Source organism: Ovis aries, chromosome 9 (genome assembly GCF_016772045.2).
Source record: "Ovis aries strain OAR_USU_Benz2616 breed Rambouillet chromosome 9, ARS-UI_Ramb_v3.0, whole genome shotgun sequence".
Classification (NCBI taxonomy): Eukaryota; Metazoa; Chordata; class Mammalia; order Artiodactyla; family Bovidae; genus Ovis; species Ovis aries.
In genome coordinates, this window is record NC_056062.1 from 64,813,307 (window position 1) to 64,837,533 (window position 24,227).

The 24,227-nt window shown below is 36.1% G+C and overlaps 1 protein-coding gene across 2 annotated transcripts in view; it reads left to right on the forward strand.

Annotated features, from left to right (window-relative positions):
• The window catches only part of CSMD3 (CUB and Sushi multiple domains 3), a 1,392,034-nt gene that overhangs the window by 955,421 nt on the left and 412,386 nt on the right, over positions 1-24,227 (forward strand). For both annotated transcript variants that reach the window (XM_060393469.1, XM_027973090.3), the window contains 3 exons: positions 9,260-9,376; positions 17,642-17,857; positions 20,079-20,267. In XM_060393469.1, coding sequence (XP_060249452.1) covers positions 9,260-9,376; positions 17,642-17,857; positions 20,079-20,267 — 522 coding nt within the window. The remainder of the gene's footprint in view (positions 1-9,259; positions 9,377-17,641; positions 17,858-20,078; positions 20,268-24,227) is intronic.

Below are 24,227 nucleotides of genomic sequence, written 5' to 3' on the forward strand. Positions count from 1 at the left end.
GAGCAACATAGACCCTTATCATCTTTCATCAAGGCAACTGGAATCAACCTTAAATTCAATATCCAACTACTTCAATCTAACCTTCATTCTATTTCATGTTATATGCAATGTCAAAAATATTTAATGACTTTTTGTTTCTTAGGGATAAAAGTTTAAATTATTAATCAAGAAATTCATGATTCTTAATAACATGGACTCTATCCTTTCCAGTTTTGTCTCCTTCCAGTATTCTTACCTCTTTGTTTTTTTTGAAAGATCATTTATGTCACACTGAAATCTCCATCTTTATCTATCTTCCTCTTTTGTACCCCCAACTCATTCTGAGTATAGGTGTAACAAGTGAAAGTGAAAATGAAGTCACTCAGTCATGTCTGACTCTTTGTGACCCTATGTATTGTAGTCTACCAAGCTCCTCCATCCATGGGATTTTCCAGGCAAGAATACTGGAGTGGGTTGTCAGTTCCTTCTCCAGGAGATCTTCCCAACCCAGGGACTGAACCCTGGTCTCCTGCATTGTAGGCAGACGCTTTACTGTCTGAGCCACCAGGGAAGTCTAGCTGGACAGGAAGTATAGCTAGACAAGGCATAACTTATATTCACTTTTTTGATGTCTGAGCTTTGTGTGAAGCTGCTACTTAATTTTTCATTCATTCTTACTGAACTCAACTACATATAATCTTGTATACTGATTTGATTATGCTTTTCCTTCAGTTTAAACTTCTTCCCCAGAAGCAACTAATCTAAAATTCCTTAAAGGGAGGAATAGTGAATAAACAGAATTTATTCTCCTGATCTAAGAGTGTAACCTCCATTGACATAGATTGCTTGGTTACTCAAGGTACAGCTTGCCTCACTTTGGCACACATTAGTTCTTATTGTTTCTTCATAGGCCGTAGTTAATTCACACTGCTGCTTCTCAGTTGCTTCAGTCGTGTCCGACTCTTTGCGAACCTATGGACTGTAGCCCATCAGGCTCCTCTGTCCATGGAATTCTCCATACAAGAATACCGGAGTCGGTGCCATGCCCTCCTCCAAGGGATCTTCCTGACCCAGGTATCAAACTTGCGTCTCCTGCGTTGGCAGGCAGGGATTTTTACCATTAACACTACCTGGTCAGCCCATGGTTAATTGACTTGCAAAGCACACTAGTCAGTGAGGGTTTGCAGTAATGATCGCTAACATTTAGTATGAGGGTTTACCATGTGCTGGTCGGAGAAGGCAATGGCACCCCACTCCAGTACTCTTGCCTGGAAAATCCCATGGACGGAGGAGCCTGGTAGGCTCCGGTCCATGGGGTCACTAGAGTCGGGCACGACTGAGCAACTTCACTTTCACTTTTCACTTCCATGCATTGGAGAAGGAAATGCTAACCCACTCCAGTATTCTTGCCTGGAGAATCCCAGGGATAGGGGAGCCTGGTGGGCTGCCATCTATGGGGTCGCACAGAGTTGGACATGACTGAAGCAACTTAGCAGCAGCAGCAGCAGCAGCAGCAGCAGCATGTGCTGGTACTGCTATAGGTGTTTTGTGTTTATTAACTAATTTTATCAAAATAACTCCCTGAGGTAATTGCTGTTATGATCACCACTTAACATATAAGAAAACTAAGTCAAGCAGAGTTTAAATATCTTGCCCTGTGTCATCCCACTAGTTAATGGCCAAGTCAAGATTGAAATTCAGGCAGCCTTGATCCAGATCCTATGCACAAGTCTACTGTCATGCTGCCTCCTGCCCCCAATTCTTTACAATATGGTACTAAAATTCTTTAAAGTACAATTAAAGTTTTATTATTCTTTCTTCAGTGATGCCCCATGTTTAGAATTTTGCATAAAGAAATACATAGAGCTGTTGAAATAATTTATGGATACTCTGAAGTCCCTGGAACATATGGTTGAAAAAGAGGACTTTTTTGCTAACATCAATTATGTTATATGGCATACTACATTTTTAAAATATAAACTTATTTATTTTAATTGGAGGCTAATTACTTTACAATATTGTATTAGTTTTGCCATATATCAACATGAATCCACCACAGGTGTACATGTGTTCCCCATCCTGAACCCTCCTCCCACCTCCCTCCCCATACCATCCCTCTGGGTCATCCCAGTGCACCAGCCCCGAGAATCCTGTATCATGCATTGAACGTGGACTGGCAGTTCGTTTCACAGATATTATACATGTTTCATTGACATTCTCCCAAATCATCCCACCCTTGCCCTCTCCCACAGAGTCCATAAGACTGTTCTATACATCTGTGTCTCTTTTGCTGTCTCCCATACAGGGTTATTGTTACCATCTTTCTCAATTCCATATATATATGTTAGTATACTGTATTGGTGTTTAAGTCCTATATTTGTATATTTAGGTTTCTGAGCAAAAACTTGATCTTTCTAACTTCATCTTGTTTTATTATTGAAACCTTGAATCTTAAACAAGTGATAAACAGTTTATTTAGAGTCTGCAGTATTTAGTAAATTCTATACCTTATTTTTCACCATGTATTTCTTAAGGGGTTTCTTTCTTTTCCCTTTGACCTCTTAGGTCTACTTTTCAGAAAGCAACCAGAGTAATTATTTTATGAGTTAAGGCAGATCAGGGCACTCTGCTGCCCAGAGCCTTCTAGCAATTAGCATCCCCAGAAGAATAAAATCTCAAAACTTTTGCATGACTTAATTGCTCCATGTAATCTGGGCCCTGAGTACCTCCCATGCCTCATCTCTCACAACTTTGTCCCTCTTTCATACCACTGAGCTCAAGCTACACGGGTTTCCTGGCTTTTCTTCATATATTAAAAGGCTCTCCCTCTCCCCATCCCTCCAACTCCCTCTCATTTCTTCTTCTTCCTGAAATAGGTTTCATATACTCACATGTCCTTCTTCCTAAATACACTCAATCTCTACTTAAAAAATCATATCACTGACAATCCCCATAAATGAATAATCCCTGTCATGTCATTTATATTTTTCTTCATAGTATTTACCACTCTCTAACAACATTGTTATGTATATGTGGTCTGCTTTTTTTTTATCAAAAATATAAATTCTATGTGGCAAGACTTTGTTATATTCATTGCTGTGTCATCAGTGCCAAGAATAGTTCAGTTCCTGTCACACAGTTTGTTGTTGTTGTTCAGTCACTCAGTCATGTCTGACTCTTTGCAACCCAATGGACTACAGCATAGCAGACTCCCCTGTCCTTCACCATCTCCTGGACTTGCTCAGACTCATGTCCATTGAGTCAGTGATGCCATCCAACCATCTCATCCTCTGTTGTCCCCTCTTCCACCTGTGTTCAGTCTTCCCAGAATTAGGGTCTTTTCTAATTAGTCAGCCTTTGCATCAGGTGGCCAAAGTATTGGAGTTTCAGCTTCAACATCAGTCCTTCCAAAGAATATTCAGGGTTGATTTCCTTTAGGATTTACTGATTTGATCCGCTTGCAGTCCAAGGGACTCTCAAGAGTCTTCTCCAACATCTCAATTCAAAAGCATCAGTTCTTTGGTGCTCAGCCTTCTCTATGGTCCAATTCTCACATCCATACTTGACTACTGGAAAAACCATAGCTTTAACTATACAGACATTTGTTTGCAAAGTAATGTCTCTGCATTTTAATGTGCTGTCTAAGTTTGGCGTAGCTTTTCTTCCAAGGAGCAAACATCTTTTAATTTCATGGCTGCAGTTACTATCTGCAGTGATTTTGGAGCCTCCTCCCCAAAATTAAGTCTGTCTGTTTCCATTGTTTCCCTATATGTTTGCCATTAAGTGATGGGGCCAGATGCCCTGATCTTTGTTTTTTGAATGTTGAGATTTAAGTCAGCTTTTCCACTCTCTTCTTTAACTTTCATCAATAGGCTCTTTCAGTTCAGTTCAATTCAGTTCACTCAGTCATGTCCGACTCTTTGAGATCCCATGAATCACAGCATGCCAGGCCTCCCTGTCCATCACCAACTCCCAGAGTTCACTCAAACTCATGTCCATCGAGTTGATGATGCCATCCAGCCATCTCATCCTCTGCCGTCCCCTTCTCCTCCTGCCCTCAATCCTTCCCAGCATCAGAATCTTTTCCAATGAGTCAACTCTGCATGAGGTGGCCAAAGTATTGGAGTTTCAGCTTTAGCATCAGTCCTTCCAATGAACACCCAGGACTGATCTCCTTTTAGAATGGACTGGTTGGATTTCCTTGCAGTCCAAGGGACTCTCAAGAGTCTTCTCCAACACCACAGTTCAAAAGCATTAATTCTTTGGCATTCAGCTTTCTTCACAGTCCAACTCTCACATCCATACATGACCACGGGAAAAACCATAGCCTTGACTAGATATACCTTTGTTGGCAAAGTAATGTCTCTGCTTTTCAATATGCTATCGAGGTTGTTCATAACTTTCCTGCCAAGGAGTAAGTGTCTTTTAATTTCATGGCTGCAGTCATCATCTGCAGTGATTTTGGAGCCCCAAAAAATAAAGTCTGACACTGTTTCCACTGTTTCCCCATCTATTTCCCATGAAATGATGGGACCAGATGCCATTATCTTGTTTTCTGAATGTTGAGCTTTCAGCCAGCTTTTTCACTCTCCTTTCACTTTCATCAAGAGGCTTTTTAGTTCCTCTTCACTTTCTGCCATAAGGGTGGTGTCATCTGCATATCTGAGGTTATTGATATTTCTCCCGGCAATCTTGATTCCAGCTTTTGCTTTTTCCAGCCCAACGTTTCTCATGATGTATTCTGCATATAAGTTAAATAAGCAGGATGACAATATACAGCCTTGACGTACTCCTTTACCTATTTGGAACCAGTCTGTTGTTCCATGTCCAGTTCTAACTGTTGCTTCCTGACCTGCCTATAGGTTTCTCAAGAGGCTGGTCAGGTGGTCTGGTATGCCCATCTCTTTCAGAATTTGTCACAGTTTATCATGATCCACACAGTCAAAGGCTTTGGCATAGTCAATATTAGTTCCTCTTAATTTTCTGCCATAACGGTGGTTTCATCTGCATTCTGACATTATTGGTATTTCTCCCAGCAATCTTGATTCAAGTTTGTTCTTCATCCAGTGTGGCATGCCACACAGTGGGTGCTCAATAAATCTGATTTTAATGAAGGAATGAGCAGACTATTCTTTCCACATGTCCTAAATTGCCTAAGACAAGCCCTGCATTCACTCTTTTCCTTGGCACTCTAATTTCTCCCCCAAATTATCCTATTTTGTTTGATAAACAATATAGTCATCTTGGGCTTCCCTGGTAGTTCAGATGGTAAAGAAAATGCCTACAATGCAGGAGACCTCGATTTGATCCCTGGGTAGGGGAGATTCCCCTGGAGAAAGGAGTGGCTACCCACTCTAGTATTCTTGCACAGAGAGTGCCATGGACAAAGGAGCTCTGCAGGCTACAGACCTGGGGTCATAAAAAATCAGACATTAGTGAGTGACTGGGACTTCCGTGGTGGCTCAGACGGTAAAGAATCTGCCTGCAATGAGGGAGATCTGGGTTTGATCCCTGGGTTGGGAAGATCCCCTGGAGAAGGGAACAGCTACCCACTCCAGTATTCTGGCCTGGAGAATTCCATGGGTAAAGGAGCCTGGCAGGCCACAGCCCATGGGATCACAGAGGGTGGACATGACTGAGTGACTATCACTTCACTCAACTGAGTGACTGAGCACACACACATAGCCATCTTATGATGGCGAACATTTAGAACTGAAGAAATTACTTGATTATCTGTATCACCTCCGTCATTAAGCACAGAATCTGAAATTGAACCGAATATACTTAAATTTTATTGCTCCCCTAATTTTTTCACATTATTGAAAGATTTGAGTACACAGACTAACATAGCAAAAGAGTACATGAACTGATGTATAGGCCCAAAAATTCAAGTAATGATGGTGCATTCAAGTAATAAACAGTCTCAAATAAGGGTATACAGTTCAAATTAGGGAGACCTAAAGAAAAGAGATTTAAGGTTAAAAACAGACAAAAAGAATCATGATGGGATTTGTAAAAACTGGCCATTTCTTTGAGTATTGCAATACTCAAAGTGGTTTGATTAATAGTGGTCTAGAAAGTCTGTTTTAGTTATAGAAAATTTAGCACTTACCAAGTGTGCATCTCTACCAAGGGCAAAGTATAACTTCTGAGTTGGGCAGTTGCATTCAAGGGGTTGTCTTTGAGGAAACTTCATATTTTGAAACTCAGATTCTTATCATGCGACCAGGTAGTAGTCAGGTAGTGGTCATATGTGGAAAAAATCAGGGAGAAAAAAAAAGCTATTTATACTTAATAAGATTGTTGTATGTCTGGCTAATTTCTCTCAGCTCATATTTTGGGCTTTGCTGTGCTACTGACTTTCATCCTTATGGATGTTTTTCTTTGACAGATGTTTTCCTTAACATAAAGTAACTGCTTTTTTCATATTTGTTTTGTTGTTCCCTAAATTCTCTGCAATGTTTAAAGGATTCATTTGATATAAAATTTGTCTTTCATTCACAAGAACATATATACCTAATATGACATTAATTAGCAAGGTTGTTGGAATCAATTGGAATTCCTTCAGAACGGGTGATATAAAAGATAAGGCATTAGATCCATGGCATCATTTTAGATGCTCTTGTTCTATTGAAATTTAATGTATGAGCAGTCATATGGTCTTTTGAACTGACTTAATCCTCAGAATTTATTTTAAAAATATTCTTGGAGAAATTTTCTTAATATTTTCTATACCACTGCATCTTTTACAGTGTATCGGAGTTCCATTTTCTTTTTTCTATTTAACCATTTTTATTTTTTATTTATTTATTTTTTAATTTTTATTTTTACTTTATTTTACTTTACAATACTGTATTGGTTTTGCCATACATTGACATGAATCCACCACAGGTGTACATGAGTTCCCAATCCTGAACCCCCCTCCCATCTCCCACCCCATATATCTCTGTAGATCATCCCCATGCACCAGCCCCAAGCATCCTGGATCCTATATCGAACATAAACTGGCAATTCACTTCTTACATGATAGTATACAGGTTTTAGTGCCATTCGCCCAAATCATCCCACCCCCTCCTTCTCCAAGTCCAAAAGTCCGTTCTATACATCTGTGTCTCTTTTGTTGTCTCACATACAGGGTTATCATTACCATCTTTCTAAATTCCATATATATGTGTTAGTATACTGTATTGGTGTTTTTCTTTCTGGCTTACTTGACTCTGTATAATCGGCTCCAGTTTCATCCAGCTCATTAGAACGGATTCAAATGTATTCTTTTTAATGGCTGAGTAATACTCCATTGTGTATATGTACCACAGCTTTCTTATCTATTCATCTGCTGATGGACATCTAGGTTGTTTCCATGTCCTGTCTATTATAAACAGTGCTGCGATGAACATTGGGGTACATGTGTCTCTTTCAATTCTGGTTTCCTCGGTGTGTATGCCCAGCAGTGGGATTGCTGGGTCTACCTGAAAAAAAATTCACTTATAAAACTTTTTTTTTAATTCTTAATATTTTGACTCCTCATGATTGATTTTAATGGGCTGTTTGATTTCATCTTGCATTTTCTTAGCTTTAGCAGGAAGGGACCTTTATAGAGAAGCCAACATCATCAGATTGAGAGAATATTGGGTAATTAATTAAAATTCAAGACAACTCACACTTGCATTAGCGTCTGTCTCTGTGCATTATATCAATGCACATGTAACTAATCTCTTGTAATTGTTAAAAAAGCCAGTAAAATAAGTATAATTCTAAATATTTGTAATATAAAATGATCTCATTTAGAAAGATGAAGGATTTCATTTGGTTGATTAAAATGCTCCTGCTACTGATGATAATGGAAGATTGTTTTAGTCACATACAGGCTGTTGACAAATGAGAATCTATAACATGTAAATCAATTAAAGATAATAACATAAACAAGTATATTGACACATTTAGTTTTGAGATGCTTAAAGAGAGAGTGATTTGAAGAAGAAAGTAGTAAATGAATCTCTGATTAAATGAATGATACCTTTAATAATGTTTATATAGATTGATCATTTGAAGTAGAATGCTAAAAAGTCAAACATATGTGAAGTCATCATCTTCAGTGATTTTGGAGTCCAAGAAAATAAAATGTATCACTTCTTCCACTTTTTCCCCTTCTTTTCACCATAATGTGATGGGATCGGATGCCATGATGAATGTTGAATTTTAAGCCAGCTTATTCACTCCCCTCTTTCACCCTCATCAAGAGGCTCTAGTTCCTTTTCACTTTCTGCCATTAGAGTGGTAACATCTGCATATCTGAGGCTGTTGATATTTTTCATGGCAAACTTGAATCCAGCTTGTGATTCATCCAGACCAGTATTTTGCATGATGTATGCTGCATATAAGTTTAACTATATCTAGGTTTCCTTTAGTTTTAATACTAATAAAATTATCAGCATTATCAGTGGTCTATTGTAACCACTGGTGGTAGAAAGCATTGTTAACTGTGATTTACTACTACTACTACTACTAAGTCATTTCAGTCGTGTCTGACTCTGTGCGACCCCATAGACAGCAGCCCACCAGGCTCACCCGTCCCTGGGATTCTCCAGGCAAGAACACTGGAGTGGGTTGCCATTTCCTTCTCCAAACTTGATTTAGTCTATAGTAAATAAACATTGAATCAAATTTTAATTTCTTTTACTTCAGTTCATAAATATTTATTTTTATTACTTTGGAGTATTTACTAAAAACTAACTATCCTCTCAGAAAACTCTTTTTATTCACTATGTTTCCCAGAGAAATGCACAAGTTCAGAAACAGCTTTCAAAATATCAGTTTACTCCACTATTTCAAAAGGAATTCTGTGAAGAATGACACCTATCCCTTTAGGAATCTAAAATATAAATAATTTTGTATAGTTAACAAATTGTTTTCTTAAAGCTTAGTAAAAGAGCAACTGCTAAACAATTAATTACTCATGTTTAATTTACAACCAATTTATGCAAATGTTGCTTGTAATTAGAATATATAAGTATGTACTTTAAATGCAAATATGAAAGGTTGAGCTAAATTCTTTTGGGGCTGGTATTAATTCTCAGATACAATTATATACCTTTTTCTTCTCTAGTTTTTCAAAGGATGAAATGAATTTCTAGTATTGGAAGAGGTCTTTACACACTCCTCTTATTTCCAAGAAGTAACTTAAGCAAAGATAATCAGACTCCAACTATTTCAAAAGAGATTTGTTCAGCCTTTGCCTCTCTTAGAGTGATCATATGACTATATTTCTTTGTATTTTCAGCATTATGTGGAGGAGATGTTAGAGGGCCTAGTGGAACAATCTTATCACCCGGTTACCCAGAATTTTATCCAAATTCTCTGAATTGTACATGGACTGTTGATGTAACCCATGGAAAAGGTAATTTGTCTCATGCAATGATAATGGGCTATCTTCTTAATTTTCATTGCATATATTTTTATTTCATTGTCCTTTACAATGTCATTTTGCATGAGCAAAAACAGATCAGTACTAAAATATGCTAATACAAAATTCAATTTGAATAACTGAAGCAGAGGTTTATATTTACTTTTCTGTAGTATATAACTTATATGCTCATATGATATTTTTTCAGAATGGAAATATTTATATATATTAAACTAATGTAATTTGAAATTTTCATATCAGTAAAATCTCAAATAAGATATCTTTTGTCTCTGGCACAGTGTTAAGTTGATTTCAAAAATTCAAAAGGAAATAGATACTCTGAAGTACTGAACTGATTGTAACGTAAACAGTACATGTTTATATACACTTGTTTTAAAATGGTTATTTATTATAAAGAAATATGATATAAAATAAATAAATATAAATGGTTGTTTATTATAGTCATATACCCTATATACATTTATAACTGTCCTAGAAATATTTGTCTCAAATTTTCTGTCAGAACTGCAGTTGGATCTCACACAGTTGAGTGAAAGTATGGGCATTCTAAATATCAAAACAAAAATGGATGAAAATTATTTACCTGAAAATATCTATATGCTAATGTTTTAAAGAAGAATTTATTCATGTTAAAACCTGCTTTGGGGAAGTATTATTCTTAGTGGTTTTTACTATTACATTGTACATGGGTTTCCTGGTAGCTCAGCTGGTAAAGCATCCACCTCAATGCATGAGACTCCAGTTTGATTCAGAGAAGGGATAGGCTACCCAGTATTCTTGGGCTTCCCTGGTGGCTCAGTCAGTGAAGATCTGCCTGCAGTGAGGTATACTTAGGTTCAGTCCCTGGGTTCGGAAGATCCCCTGGAGGAGGGCATGGCAACCCACTCCAGTATTCTTTTTTTTTTTTTTTAATTGGAGGTTAATTACTTTACAATATTAGAGCCTGGCAGGCTACATTCCATGGAGTCATGAAGAGTTGGACATAACTGAGCAACAGCACACACATTACATTGTACTTATTGGCTTTACTATCAAAGATCTAAAAATTAATAAAACCCAAATCAATAGATGCAGAGAAGGCCTTTGACAAAATTCAACATCCATTTATGATAAAAACTCTCCAGAAAGCAGGCATAGAAGGAACATACCTCAACATAATAAAAGCTATATATGACAAACCCACAGCAAACATTATCCTCAATGGTGAAAAATTGAAAGCATTTCCCCTAAAGTCAGGAACAAGACAAGGGTGCCCACTTTCACCACTACTATTCAACATAGTTCTGGAAGTTTTGGCCACTGCAATCAGAGCAGAAAAAGAAATAAAAGGAATCCAAATTGGAAAAGAAGAAGTAAAACTCTCATTGTTTGCAGATGACATGATCCTCTACATGGAAAACCCTAAAGACTCCACCAGAAAATTACTAGAGCTCATCAATGAATATAGTAAAGTTGCAGGATATAAAATCAACACACAGAAATCCCTTGCATTCCTATACACGTATAATGAGAAAGTAGAAAAAGAAATTAAGGAAACAGTTCCATTCACCATTGCAACGAAAAGAATAAAATACTTAGAAATATGTATACCTAAAGAAACTAAAGACCTATATATAGAAAACTATAAAACACTGATGAAAGAAATCAAAGAGGACACTAATAGATGGAGAAATAGACCATGTTCATGGATTGGAAGAATCAATATAGTGAAAATGAGTATACTACCCAAAGCAATTTACAAATTCAATGCAATCCCTATCAAGCTACCAGCGATATTTTTCACAGAACTAGAACAAATAATTTCAAGATTTGTATGGAAATACAAAAAACCTCGAATAGCCAAAGCAATCTTGAGAAAGAAGAATGGAACTGGAGGAATCAACTTGCCTGACTTCAGGCTCTACTACAAAGCCATAGTCATCAAGACAGTATGGTACTGGCACAAAGACAGAAATATAGATCAATGGAACAAAATAGAAAGCCCAGAGACAAATCCACACACATATGGACACCTTATCTTTGACAAGGAGGCAAGAATATACAATGGAGTAAAGACAATCTCTTTAACAAGTGGTGCTGGGAAAACTGGTCAACCACTTGTGAAAGAATGAAACTAGATCACTTTCTAACACTGCACACAAAAATAAACTCAAAATGGATTAAAGATCTAAATGTAAGACCAGAAACTATAAAACTCCTAGAGGAGAACATAGGCAAAACACTCTCCAACATAAATCACAGCAAGATCCTCTGCGATCCACCCCCCAGAATTCTGGAAATAAAAGCAAAAATAAACAAATGGGATCTAATTAAAATTAAAAGCTTCTGTACAACAAAGGAAAATATAAACAAGGTGAAAAGACAGCCTTCTGAATGGGAGAAAATAATAGCAAATGAAGCAACTGACAAACAACTAATCTCAAAAATATACAAGCAACTCCTGCAGCTCAATTCCAGAAAAATAAACAACCCAATCAAAAAATGGGCCAAAGAACTAAATAGACATTTCTCCAAAGAAGACATACAGATGGCTAACAAACACATGAAAAGATGCTCAACATCACTCATTATTAGAGAAATGCAAATCAAAACCACAATGAGGTACCACTTCACACCAGTCAGAATGTCTGCGATCCAAAAATCTGCAAGCAATAAGTGCTGGAGAGGGTGTGGAGAAAAGGGAACCCTCCTACACTGTTGGTGGGAATGCAAACTAGTACAGCCACTATGGAGAACAGTGTGGAGATTCCTTAAAAATTGCAAATAGAACTGCCATATGACCCAGCAATCCCACTGCTGGGCATACACACCAAGGAAACCAGAATTGAAAGAGACACATGTACCCCAATGTTCATCGCAGCACTGTTTATAATAGCCAGGACATGGAAACAACCTAGATGTCCATCAGCAGATGAATAGATAAGAAAGCTGTGGTACATATACACAATGGAGTATTACTCAGCCATTAAAAAGAATACATTTGAATTCATTCTAATGAGCTGGATGCAACTGGAGCCAATTATACAGAGTGAAGTAAGCCAGAAGGAAAAACACCAATACAGTATACTAACATATATATGGAATTTAGAAAGATGGCAATGATGAGCCTGTATGCAAGACAGCAAAAAAGACACAGATGTGTAGAGCGGACTTTTGGACTCAGAGGGAGAGGGAGAGGGTGGGATGATTTGGGAGAATGGCATTGAAACCTGTATACTATCATGTAAGAATCGAATCGCCAGTCTAGGTTCGATGCAGGATACAGGATGCTTGGGGCTGGTGCACGGGGATAACCCAGAGAGATGTTGTGGGGAGGGAGGTGGGAGGGGGGGTTCATGTTTGGGAACGCATGTACACCCATGGTGGATTCATGTCAATGTATGGCAAAACCAATACAATATTATAAAGTAAAATAAAGTAAAAATTTTTAAAATAAATAAATAAATAAATAAAAAATAAAAAACCCATTTCCCAGCAATGAGAAGGTGATGTTACAGTTTTAAAAATTAAAGCTTTATTTAAAACACTTGAATCCATTGTGGTTTTTACACAATGTGTTATTTTATTTTATTTTTTAATTTGATTACAATAGAGTTGCTTTACAATGCTGTGTTAGTTGCTGTTCAGTGAGATCAATTGGTATACATATACATATATCCTACATATAAGATCTTTTCTAAGATTTTCTTCTCATTTGGTTCACCACAGATCCTTGAGTTGAGTTCCATGTGCTAAACTGCAGGTTCTCATTAGTTATCTATTTTATACATAGTAGTATATGTATGTCAATCCCATCTCTCAATTTGTCCCACTCCTCTTCCCCCCACCATTGGTAACCATGTTTGTTGTCTACATTTGCAACTCTATTTCCACTTTGCCAATAAATGCATCTGTACCATTTTTCTAGATTCCACATATAAGAGATATACAATATTTGCTGTTTTTGTTACTTCGCTCTATATGACAATGCACAATGTTTTTTTACACTTCTGTTCAACTATGTGAGATATATCTGCAGTTCTGATAGAATATTTGAGATACAGATGGTTAGCCTTTTTTGAAATTATACATCCTTTCATTAATGGTGAGGGTAATATAAGGATGGTTCTTTTAATGAAAATTAAATATTATTGAGAAAAAATGCTGTTAAAATGAATATTCTGGTATTTACTGCAGGAATGAAGTGGAAGACTTCATAAACTGTCATTTTTGTTGTTCTCCATAATAGAAGACTATTTGTTGGAAGTTAACCAAAGCATCCTATTATCCCACTGTGTAGCAGATTAATGGAGTTTAAAATAAGCTTCCTTGTATTATACAAGAAAATGGAGGGCTACATACTGCTTGCTGTGTAAATAGAGGTTTAATTAACACTTAAGGTTTTGCACCTTGAGACATTGCAAGTGTTAATTAAATCTGTATTTACATGGCATGAAATGCAGATTATGTGCTTTTCTTGTAAGAGCCAACAAAACTTATTCGAAGTACAAATGTTCCAAAGTGTAGTCAAAGTTTTGTGAAGGATAATCTCTTAAAGTTAGGAGAAATTATCAAGGTAATAGAGTCAAACTTCTCACCCAGCCCATATGCACGCACATAGATACACAAACGCGCATTAATATTGCACCCTCAAGGTCAAAATTCATCATAACTATAACCTAGATATTAATAATATTTTGACTTCAAGCCCAAGTTTTTCATATATTTACATAACAAAAATTACCTTAATAAGACTTTTTGAATTACCACTTTGATGGGATGGTACTATGATGTTGTAACCACTTACTTTTTCTCACTATTCTTCATACCCACTGCCCTATTAAGATTGTATGTCTTTGCCTGTCCACTTCTACTTCCTGAAATGTCCATCCAAGGGTTGCTCTTCCACAAAGAGCTGTTCACTTTTGAAGGTCATTGCCTTCAGAAGCATCTGCTAGTCCCTCTGACAACCTACCTCTTAAGTTTATGCTCTGATATTGACTCACATTAATTACTTTCATAGCACTTAGCAAAATGTTTGAAACTTTAGTTTTATGTATCTTTTTCCCTTAGATAGACTATGAGTTATTTACAGTCTTCTCATTTTTTACATTCTATAATGCTTATAATATAACAGATTCTTAGTATCATTTTATTATTTAGATTAATTGCCTTTCAAAAGAAGGTCTTATGTTGTTTTCCTGTAGTGAACACAGATTTTATTGTTTAAAACATAATACGATAAACAGTAGTTTCAGTTATTAAAGTAGTTGACTAGGGCAGAGTGACATGAAAACAATTGACTTTCAGGTTGAAGAAGTAAACAATAAATGATAGCTAAGAGTTGCTGAGCACTTCCTCTGTGAAAGCATTGTGCCAAGTCATCCCTTTTATTGTCTCATTTAAACTTAAGGACAACTCTATTAGAATCCATTTTCCCAGATGGAGAAAGTGCATCTCAGAAAGGCTATGCATGTAATACATGACAGTGGCCTCATTAGCACCACTACCTAACAGAATTTTAAATTTCCCCATGTATTAATTTCAGTACATATCAGAACAAGCACATTTTTCTAAGAAAAACATGCAGACTGATAGACTGATTGTTTTTTTCTTTTTTGTTTGCTCTTCTTTTTGCTTTTCTATTTTTCTTATTTTTAGTCTCTGACCAAAACTAATTCACTTTATCTGAACTTCCACTCATGTTAATTTGTAAATTTAGATATCAGTTAATCTAGATGGCAAAGTATCTTCTCCTTGCTACATTGCCATTTTCATTCATGTCTGTCTAGTATCAAATGCCCGGAGAAGGCAATGGCAACCCACTCCAGTACTCTTGCCTGGAGAATCCCATGGACGGAGGAGCATGGTGGGCTGCCGTCTATGGAGTCGCACAGAGTCAGACATGACTGAAGCAACTTAGCAGCAGTATCAAATGCCACATTTATATTGAAGAACTTTTGAGACACTGACTTTCTGGACCCAGTCCTAAAAGGGGCTCATTGTGTAGTGAGAGAAAAAAAAAAAGATGTGTTATATTTTAAAAAAGAGTATCATTGTATATTTCAAGTATTTTCCAAGTTGAAATCACTGGCCTATTATGCAATAATAACTCATCATTACTTATATTTTCAGTTTATTTTTTGGTCTCATTTTATTTCACTTTTTGCTTTTTTAACAAACAAGTGATAAATAAGGAGTTTGGGATTAACATATACAATAAAATAGATAAACAACAAGGGCTTACTGTATAGCACAGGGAACTGTATTCAGCATCTTATAATAATCTATACTGGAAAATAATATGAAAAAGAATACACACACACGCACATATATCTGAATCACTTTGCTGTATACCTAAAACTAACTAACACAACTTTATAAATCAACCATACTTCAGTTTTTTTAAAAAGCAATGAGGACTCCATAACTATCCATCATTTGGAACTATAAAGTTGATAAATAGCATTAAGAATGTTATTTTATCGTTACCCACTAACATATATTACTGGGTTTTTGATGAAGCTTTTAGTGATTCTTTTAGATCAAATAAGAAAATTTATTAAACACTTCAAAAGAAAGATGAATGTGATATCATCCTTTGTTTCATTTGGTACTTAAATACAGCATCCCAGGTGGCTCAGTGGTAAAGAAATATGCCTGCTAATGCAGGAGACACAGGAGATGTGGGTTTGATCCATGAGTCGGGAAATCCCCTGAAGGAGGAAATGGAAACCCACTCTAGTATTCTAGCTTGGAAAATCCCATGTCAGAGGGGTTTGGCGGGCTACAGTCCATAGAGTTGCAAATAGTCAGACACAGCTGAGCAACTGAGCACACACATATGTGTATCTTGCAAACAATATAGGATGTGTGTGTGTGTGTGTATGTGTGTAACTGTTAGGTTATTACATGCATTTGAGATAATGTCATTAAACAGTCACAAAAGACCACAATGCAATGACATACCATATTCACCAGGACAGAACAAATGAAAAAAATAAAAATTTAAACTTTCAAATATTGATGAAGATACAGATCAATTGGATTTGTTGATGAAAATGTAAATTGGCATAGCCACTTTGTGAAATAATATCTATTAAGGCTGAAATATATATATATATGTATATTAATTTCCTATGAGCCAGTAATTCTATTCCTAGGTATCAATCCAACAGAAATAAGCAAATATGTTCTTCGAAAGACATACTTGAGCTCATAGCAGCATTTTCTGCATTCAAGCTAAAATGTCAATTACCTAAATAACCATCAACTTTTGAACAGACAAATGAATGTGTTGTATTCACAAAATGAAATGGATCTCTAAAACAACTTACAATCACACACAAAAGTAGAGATGAATCTCACACACTTAGTGGTAAGAGAAAGAAACTCAGGGGCTTTCTGGGAGGCTCAGTGGTAAAAAATCCATCTGCAATGCAGGAGATGCGGGTTTGATCCCTGGTCAGAAAGATCCCCTGGAGGAGAAAATGCCAGCCCACTCCAATATTCTTATCTGAAATACTATGGACAGAGGAGCCTGGCAGGTTACAATCTCTGGGGTGGCAACGAGTTGGACATGACTTCGAGACTGATCACGCATGCTAAAGAACTCATACCAAAAAGAGTATACTCTATATGAATCCATTATATAGGCTACAAAGAGTTGCTGAGCACTTTAACATGAGTGGAAGTTTAGATAAAGTGAATTAGATTTTGGTCAGAGACTAAAAATAGGAAAAATAGTCAGAAGAGCAAATGAACAAAAAAAGAAAAAAAAATCAGACTATCAGTCTGCATGTTTTTCTTAAAAAATGTACTTGTTCTGATATGTACTGAAATTAATACATGGGAAAATTTAAAATTCTGTATTAACAGAGTAGTCTATCCTATTAGAAGTTGAATGAGTGGTTACTTTTCCCAAAACACTTCTATTTAAATAAAGGATATAAGTTTTCCTTGAAATTTTCAGAAAATGCATGTAATTTCTTTTTACACAGTAATTTTAAAATTTTATTTCCAAGCAGTTTCCAAGACATGACTCATTATAAACCTTATAGAGAAGCTAAAGGAGACAAGCAAACAGAAAAACTCAAAAGAAAGATATAATAATTATACTATATATTCAGAATATTTTATAGCAGTGCCATTCATTTTCACAAAAATCTTTCATAAGAGTCCTGATTTTTGTTAGTTTGGTAACTCTGTGTGTTTTGCTAATATACTTGATGAGTCTAATTTTCCTCTTTTCCTTATTAGGTGTACAGTTCAACTTCCACACCTTTCATTTGGAAGACCATCATGACTACTTACTGATCACAGAGAATGGCAGTTTTACCCAACCACTGGCACGCTTGACTGGTTCAGAACTTCCTTCAACAGTCAATGCTGGTCTCTATGGGAATTTCAGGGCTCAGTTGCGCTTCATTTCTGATTTCTCAATATCTTACGAAGGATTCAATATTACATTCTCTGGTAAGAAAATAAGTTTTAAAACCAGAGTTTTAAAAGTGAAAATAGCTTATGCATAACCAAACAGAGAGAGAAAATGAGACAAAAAGGTGAAAGCACAAAAGCTATCTGCCAACAAATTTTAAGGAAAATTTGAAATGCCTTAAAGATTGGCTATAGTAATATATTAAAGACAACCTTAAAACAGTAGCAAAAAAGAAATTAATTCACAAAAATTTACTAGAAATACAATAAACACATTTATTTAACTTATATTCCTGTAGAATTCTGAGAGGAAAACTTGCTAAAAATGTCAAGTGAACTTAAAATGGAAGCCCATACATATATGTAATGGTTTACTTAGTCCATTAATGAAATGTGAATTAAACCAGTGATATTCTAGTTTTGTGTTTCTGGGAAAAGTCATTGTTTGCAGGCCAAGATGAGTATTCATTTGGAACTAGATGATCTAGAAGCAAGTTAATTTGATTATTTTTTTATTCCAGAATAACCTCTATAGGCAATATTATATCTATAGGCAATATTATAACTTGGATTATAAGGGAAAAATATTATAAGACAAAACTGAACAAAGAAATATTCTTGTTAGTTCTACTTGCTAAATGGAATAGTGAAAGAGAATACAGAAACAATAAATAAATCTTATGCCAACTTGCTAATATTAAATTTACAATTATATATAATTATATTAATAATATATATTACAAATATCTAAATAAAATAATAAATACTGACTTTGTTCTTCAATTATTATTCCAGTATTTGCATGGAGATATCTGTCTACTAAAATAAGCTATTTCATAGAGAAAAACAAATGAGCATAATCAATTTTAACATAGAATGTTAATAAAATAATAGCTCATCAACACGAAGCAATCCCTTTGTTCTCCACTGCAGTTAGGTACTAAGTGTGTGTTCTGGGAATGTTTTTAGATAAGCTACTTTTTCTTAAGACTGTATATAAATTATAATATTATGGTTAATTAAATTTAGTCTGTCATACCCTGAAGAGTGTTTAAAAGTTTATCTTCATGATGTTCATTCATTGCTTGAGGAAATTTTCATGTATAAATCTATAATATGCAATTTTCAGTTTTTGGACAGTCAGTCTTACATAAACTCTTGCTTCTGAAGTGACATATTTTTCAGAATATGGATTAATAGAATTCCTCGTATACTACAAGCGCAAGAGCCTTTGTCATTTAGACTAAAACCATTAAGTAAATGTCATTTCAAAATGTAAATGATTTCATTGCAAATGCTATTTTTGCATTTGAAAATATGACTCTATCGTGTCATTATTTTAAGTCAAAAATCTAAGAAACAAAACGTTTCTAATACAGAATAAAAAATACAAGATAAATATCTGCATTCCCAATGTATCATTCACAAGGTGACACTTTCTCATCTTTATTTAATTTCACACATAAGAGTATTTATTATATTATTAGGTCTTTCACAGTTCAGTTCAGTTCAGTTCAGTTCAGTCACTCAGTCATGTCTGACTCTTTGCGACCCCATAGACTGCAGCACACCAGGCTTCCCTGTCCATCACCAGCTCCCGGAGCTTGCTCAAACTCATGTCCATTGAGTTACTGATGCCATCCAACCATCTCATTCTCTGTCATCCCCTTCTCCTTCTACTTCAATCTTTCTTTTCAATCCTCCTTCCACCTTTCTTAGCATCAGGGTCTTTTCCAATGAGTCTGTTCTTCTCATCAGGTGACCAAAATATTGGAGTTTCAGCTTCAGCTTCAGTTCTTCCAGTGAATATCAGGACTGGTTTCCTTTAGGATTGACTGGTTTGATCTCCTTGCAGGTCTTTAACAAAAGAAGAAAATTATGTGTGCCATAGAATATAGCCATAATTATATCTATGTGTGCTCAGTCGCTTCAGTCTTCTCTGTCTTCTTGGGACCGTATGGACTATAGCCCCCCAGGCTCCTCAGTCCATGGGCTTTCCCAGGCAAGAATACTGGAGTGAGTTTCCATGTCCTCCTCCAGGGGATCTTCCCCACCCAGAGATAGAACCCACTTCCCTGTGTATCCTGCATCGCAGGAGGATTCTTCACCCCTGAGCCATGGGGGGAAGCCCACAGTTATAGGCACTTTTAAAATGTATGGCTAGCCCTGAAAGCAACCAGTTTACAAAACATAGAAGTATACCCTTAAAAGTTACTACTGTTTTTTTTGTTTGTTTGTTTTCCTCTTCATCCAATTACAGAGTATAATCTGGAACCTTGTGAAGATCCTGGAATTCCTCAATATGGTAACCGAATTGGGTTCACCTTTGGGGTTGGTGACACTCTGACCTTCTCCTGCTCATCAGGTTATCGTCTGGAAGGGACCTCAGAGATCATCTGTCTTGGTGGTGGCCGACGAGTGTGGAGTGCACCTCTGCCAAGGTGTGTGGGTACGTGGTCAGCTGCTTTCATTTGCTTGTATGTGTAGTCACTGTCCATGGAGTGGCATGATTATACACCCTTTTTTAAAAATATGTAATCTGTTGAATTTCTTCATTTATTTCATATTAATTATTTCAATTTTTTTTGACTTGGCAATCTGATATAGCACAATTATCTTCTCAACTGCTCCATTCAGCCTACCATGCTTCTAAATTTGTCTTTGGATGATGGGAATAAGGAATGAAGAGATGGTTAGAGAGAAGGTAATAGATAGATGATAGAATCATATTTTGAAAGCTTACAGATAATTGCATTTCTTTATTCTATTAATAGATGGTTTTCATGATTTCTGACAAGTTTTGACAATATTTTATAACAGAATTAACACCTATGATAGATGATTACAAGGGAAAATAGAGAATTTGAGTTATCAAGGCAAGTATTGCCTCAATATATGCAATCTACAGAATAATCTATTATGATAGATGAATTCTGATGGGAATTCATATTGTGAGATAAAGAATAGCAATAATTAAAGTATTGAAAATTTGGAGCACCATCTCAACCTTTGGAAATGAATATTTTGACTGACAAAAAATAAATATCTGTAGATAAATGAAAGACTTTGCACTAGGACTTAAAAATCATTTTCTATTTATATAGGAAATGAACAAGAATTCCTTTAGCTGATCACCCATTCAGTGGTTATCAGTACTCATTTTTGTAATAGAACAAGATACAAGTGATTTTGCTATTTAAAAAAGCTCTTAAAACTCTCAAGTGTATTTAACTTGAATTTAATTATAAATTTGTGGGTCACAGATGTTTGTAAGTTATAATATACTACAAAATCAGGTAAATTTGTAGAGCTTTGATCTGTGGTTTAAGACTTTATCCTTTTTTTACTTATTTTAATGGAGGCAAATTCCCTCTAGATTAAAACATTAATGAAGAAGAGGATTCCTTCTGTGACTTATTCCATACGTTGTTCACTGTATGGAATGGTGTGGGAATCCTGTGAATCCTTAAATCTAGCAAAACAAAATTGATATTTCAGGTTAATATGAGTCTGAAGATTTTTATAGTGATGAGATGGTTTTCACAGTCCCTAAGTGTTATATAACAGAGAAGCTGATATTTAACAGATGAAATTTCTTTACTCCCAGAACATCTTTTCCAGGGAAATATATAGAGTGTAGTCTTTCTGGTTTTGTTTCTATGTTTGGGTTTTGTTGTTGTTGTTGCTGGTTTTGTTTGTTTGTTTTACTATTGCCACATTTGGAATTCTCCTTGTATCTGAGTTGTCCCTGTTCCCATTTTCATTTGGTGTGAATATTTTCAAAGGTCAATTAATGAAAACCTTGGAATAGGGTGTTTGGCTTTATAGTCTGGTCATTTGATACTGGGTTAATTCACTTTTCTAAACTTTATTTTTCTCATCAGCAAAATGGTTGTAACATTATGTTAATGTTAGTTATGAGGGTTAAAAAAGATCAGCCATGCTAATAGACACCCAATACAATTACTGGAATATTGCAGGAGTTCAGAGTTTAGATGTTGTTATAACTCTCATTATATTGAGAATAATCTGCAGTGTTAGTTTATTTGGACAAATTTTATTTCTTCTTAGATTCTTTGTAGTTTTCATGTGATATATCACTAAAGTCAACAAGCCACCAGGGAAGCCCTTCTCTAGCACATACTTACTTAAAAACATCACTTAGTCTGCAGTGTCGCCAGCCTCATAGAAAGCTTATGTTATAGACAGTGGCCTAGTTATGAGTAAGTTATATTCCAAAAATTTGCTTCTGCTTTGGTTATTTGGAATCTAGGTAGTTTTTCCCTGGCACAGGATGTGATTTCAAATTTTGTGGCAAGTGTAAAACTAATACTAACATTTACTAAAAAGACTTATGTGTACCTAGGTTACATAAGACTGCACCTGATTCTGAACAGTAAGGCAACTGATAAAGCAGTTTTTGGAAACTTGCTTTTCATTTATGTTTTACTTTAATTTTGGTTCTATATTTACGCTAAAAATTTGTTAGTGTCTTTCTGTTTCTGTGGGTAGAATTTGATGAAAGATATCTTAATTGTAGATGTTAGATGAATAATAAATAGTATTCTCATTTAAGGAATTTCCAGAATAACCTCTTCATTTATGTTTCAAGGTAATATTTTTAAAAATAACAAAACGTAACAACACCATAATATTGTCTTTACAGTCTGTAAAGCATTATATCATGTAGTGTCCCATTCCAAAAACAAACCTCTGCTTTGAAAGTATCTTTGAGTTCAGTTCAGTCTCTCAGTCGTGTCTGACTCTTTGCAACCCAGGTAATCACAACACGCCAGGTCTCCCTGTCCATCACCAACTTCTGGAGTACACCCAAACTCATGTCCATCGAGTCGGTGATGCCATCCAGCCATCTCATCCTCTGTCGTCCCCTTCTCCTCCTGCCCCCAATCCCTCCCAGTATCAGAGTCTTTTCCAATGAGTCAACTCTTCACATGAGGTGGCCAAAGTACTGGAATTTCAGCCTCAGCATCAGTCCTTCCAATGAGCACTCAGGGCTGGTCTCTGTTAAGATGGATTGGTTGGACCTCCTTGCAGTCCAAGGGACTTGCAAGAGTCTTCTCCTGCACCACAGTTCAAAAGCATCAATTTTTCGGCACTCAGCTTTCTTCACAGTCCAGCTCTCACATCCATACATGACCACTGGAAAAACCATAGCCTTGACTAGATGGACCTTTGTTGGCAAAGTAATATCTCTGTTTTTTAACATGCTATCTAGGTTGGTCATAACTTTCCTTCCAGGGAGTAAGTGTTTTTAATTTCATGGCTGCAGTCACCATCTACAGTGATTTTGGAGCACCAGAAAATAAAGTCTAACACTGTTTCCACTGTTTCCCCATCTATTTCCCATGAAATGATGGGACCAGATGCCATGATCTTCATTTTCTGAATGTTGAGCTTTAAGCCAACTTTTTCACTCTCCTCTTTCACTTTCATCAAGAGGTTTTTGAGTTCCTCTTCACTTTCTGCCATAAGGTGTCATCTGCATATCTGAGGTTATTGATATTTCTCCCGGCAATCTTAATTCCAGCTTGTGCTTCTTCTGCCCAGCGTTTCTCATGATGTACTCTGCATATAAGTTGTTAAGTAAGCAGGATGACAATACACAGCCTTGGCATACTCCTTTTCTTATTTGGAACCCGTCTGTTGTTCCATCTCCAGTTCTAACTGTTACTTCCTGACCTGCCTATAGGTTTCGCAAGAGGCAGGTCAGGTGGTCTGTATTCCCATCTCTCTCAGAATTTTCCACAGTTTATTGTGATCCACACAGTCAAGGCTTTGGCATAGTCAATAAAGTAGAAATAGATGTTTTTCTGGAACTCTTTTGCTTTTTTGATGATCCAGTGGATGTTGGCAATTTGATCTCTGGTTCCTCTGCCTTTTCTAAAACCAGCTTGAACTTCTTTCCAGATGTTCACAGTTCATGTATTGCTGCAGCCTGGTACGGTCTTATGTTTGTCTGAGGTGTACAACGTAGTGATTCAACATTTACATACATTATGGATTGATTACTACGATAAGTCTAGTAACCATCTGCCACCATACAGAATTATAGCAGTATTCCTTATGCTGTACACTACTTTCCTGTGACTTATTTATTTTATAATGTAAAGTTTGTACCTCTTAAACCCTTTTACTTATCTTGTTGAAGCCTCACTCCCTCACCTCTGGCAGCCACCAATTTGTTCTTTGTATGTATAAGTCTGTTTCTGTTTCAATTTGTTTGTTTTGTTTTTTAGATTCCACATATAAGGGACATCATACAGTCATTGTCCTTTTCTCCCTTGACTTGTTTCACTTACCTTAATATCCATACTATCCGAAGCCCAGGGAAACTTGTAGAGGCAGGAAAAGAATCTCAATGGCACTTGAGATCATAACGCTCACCATC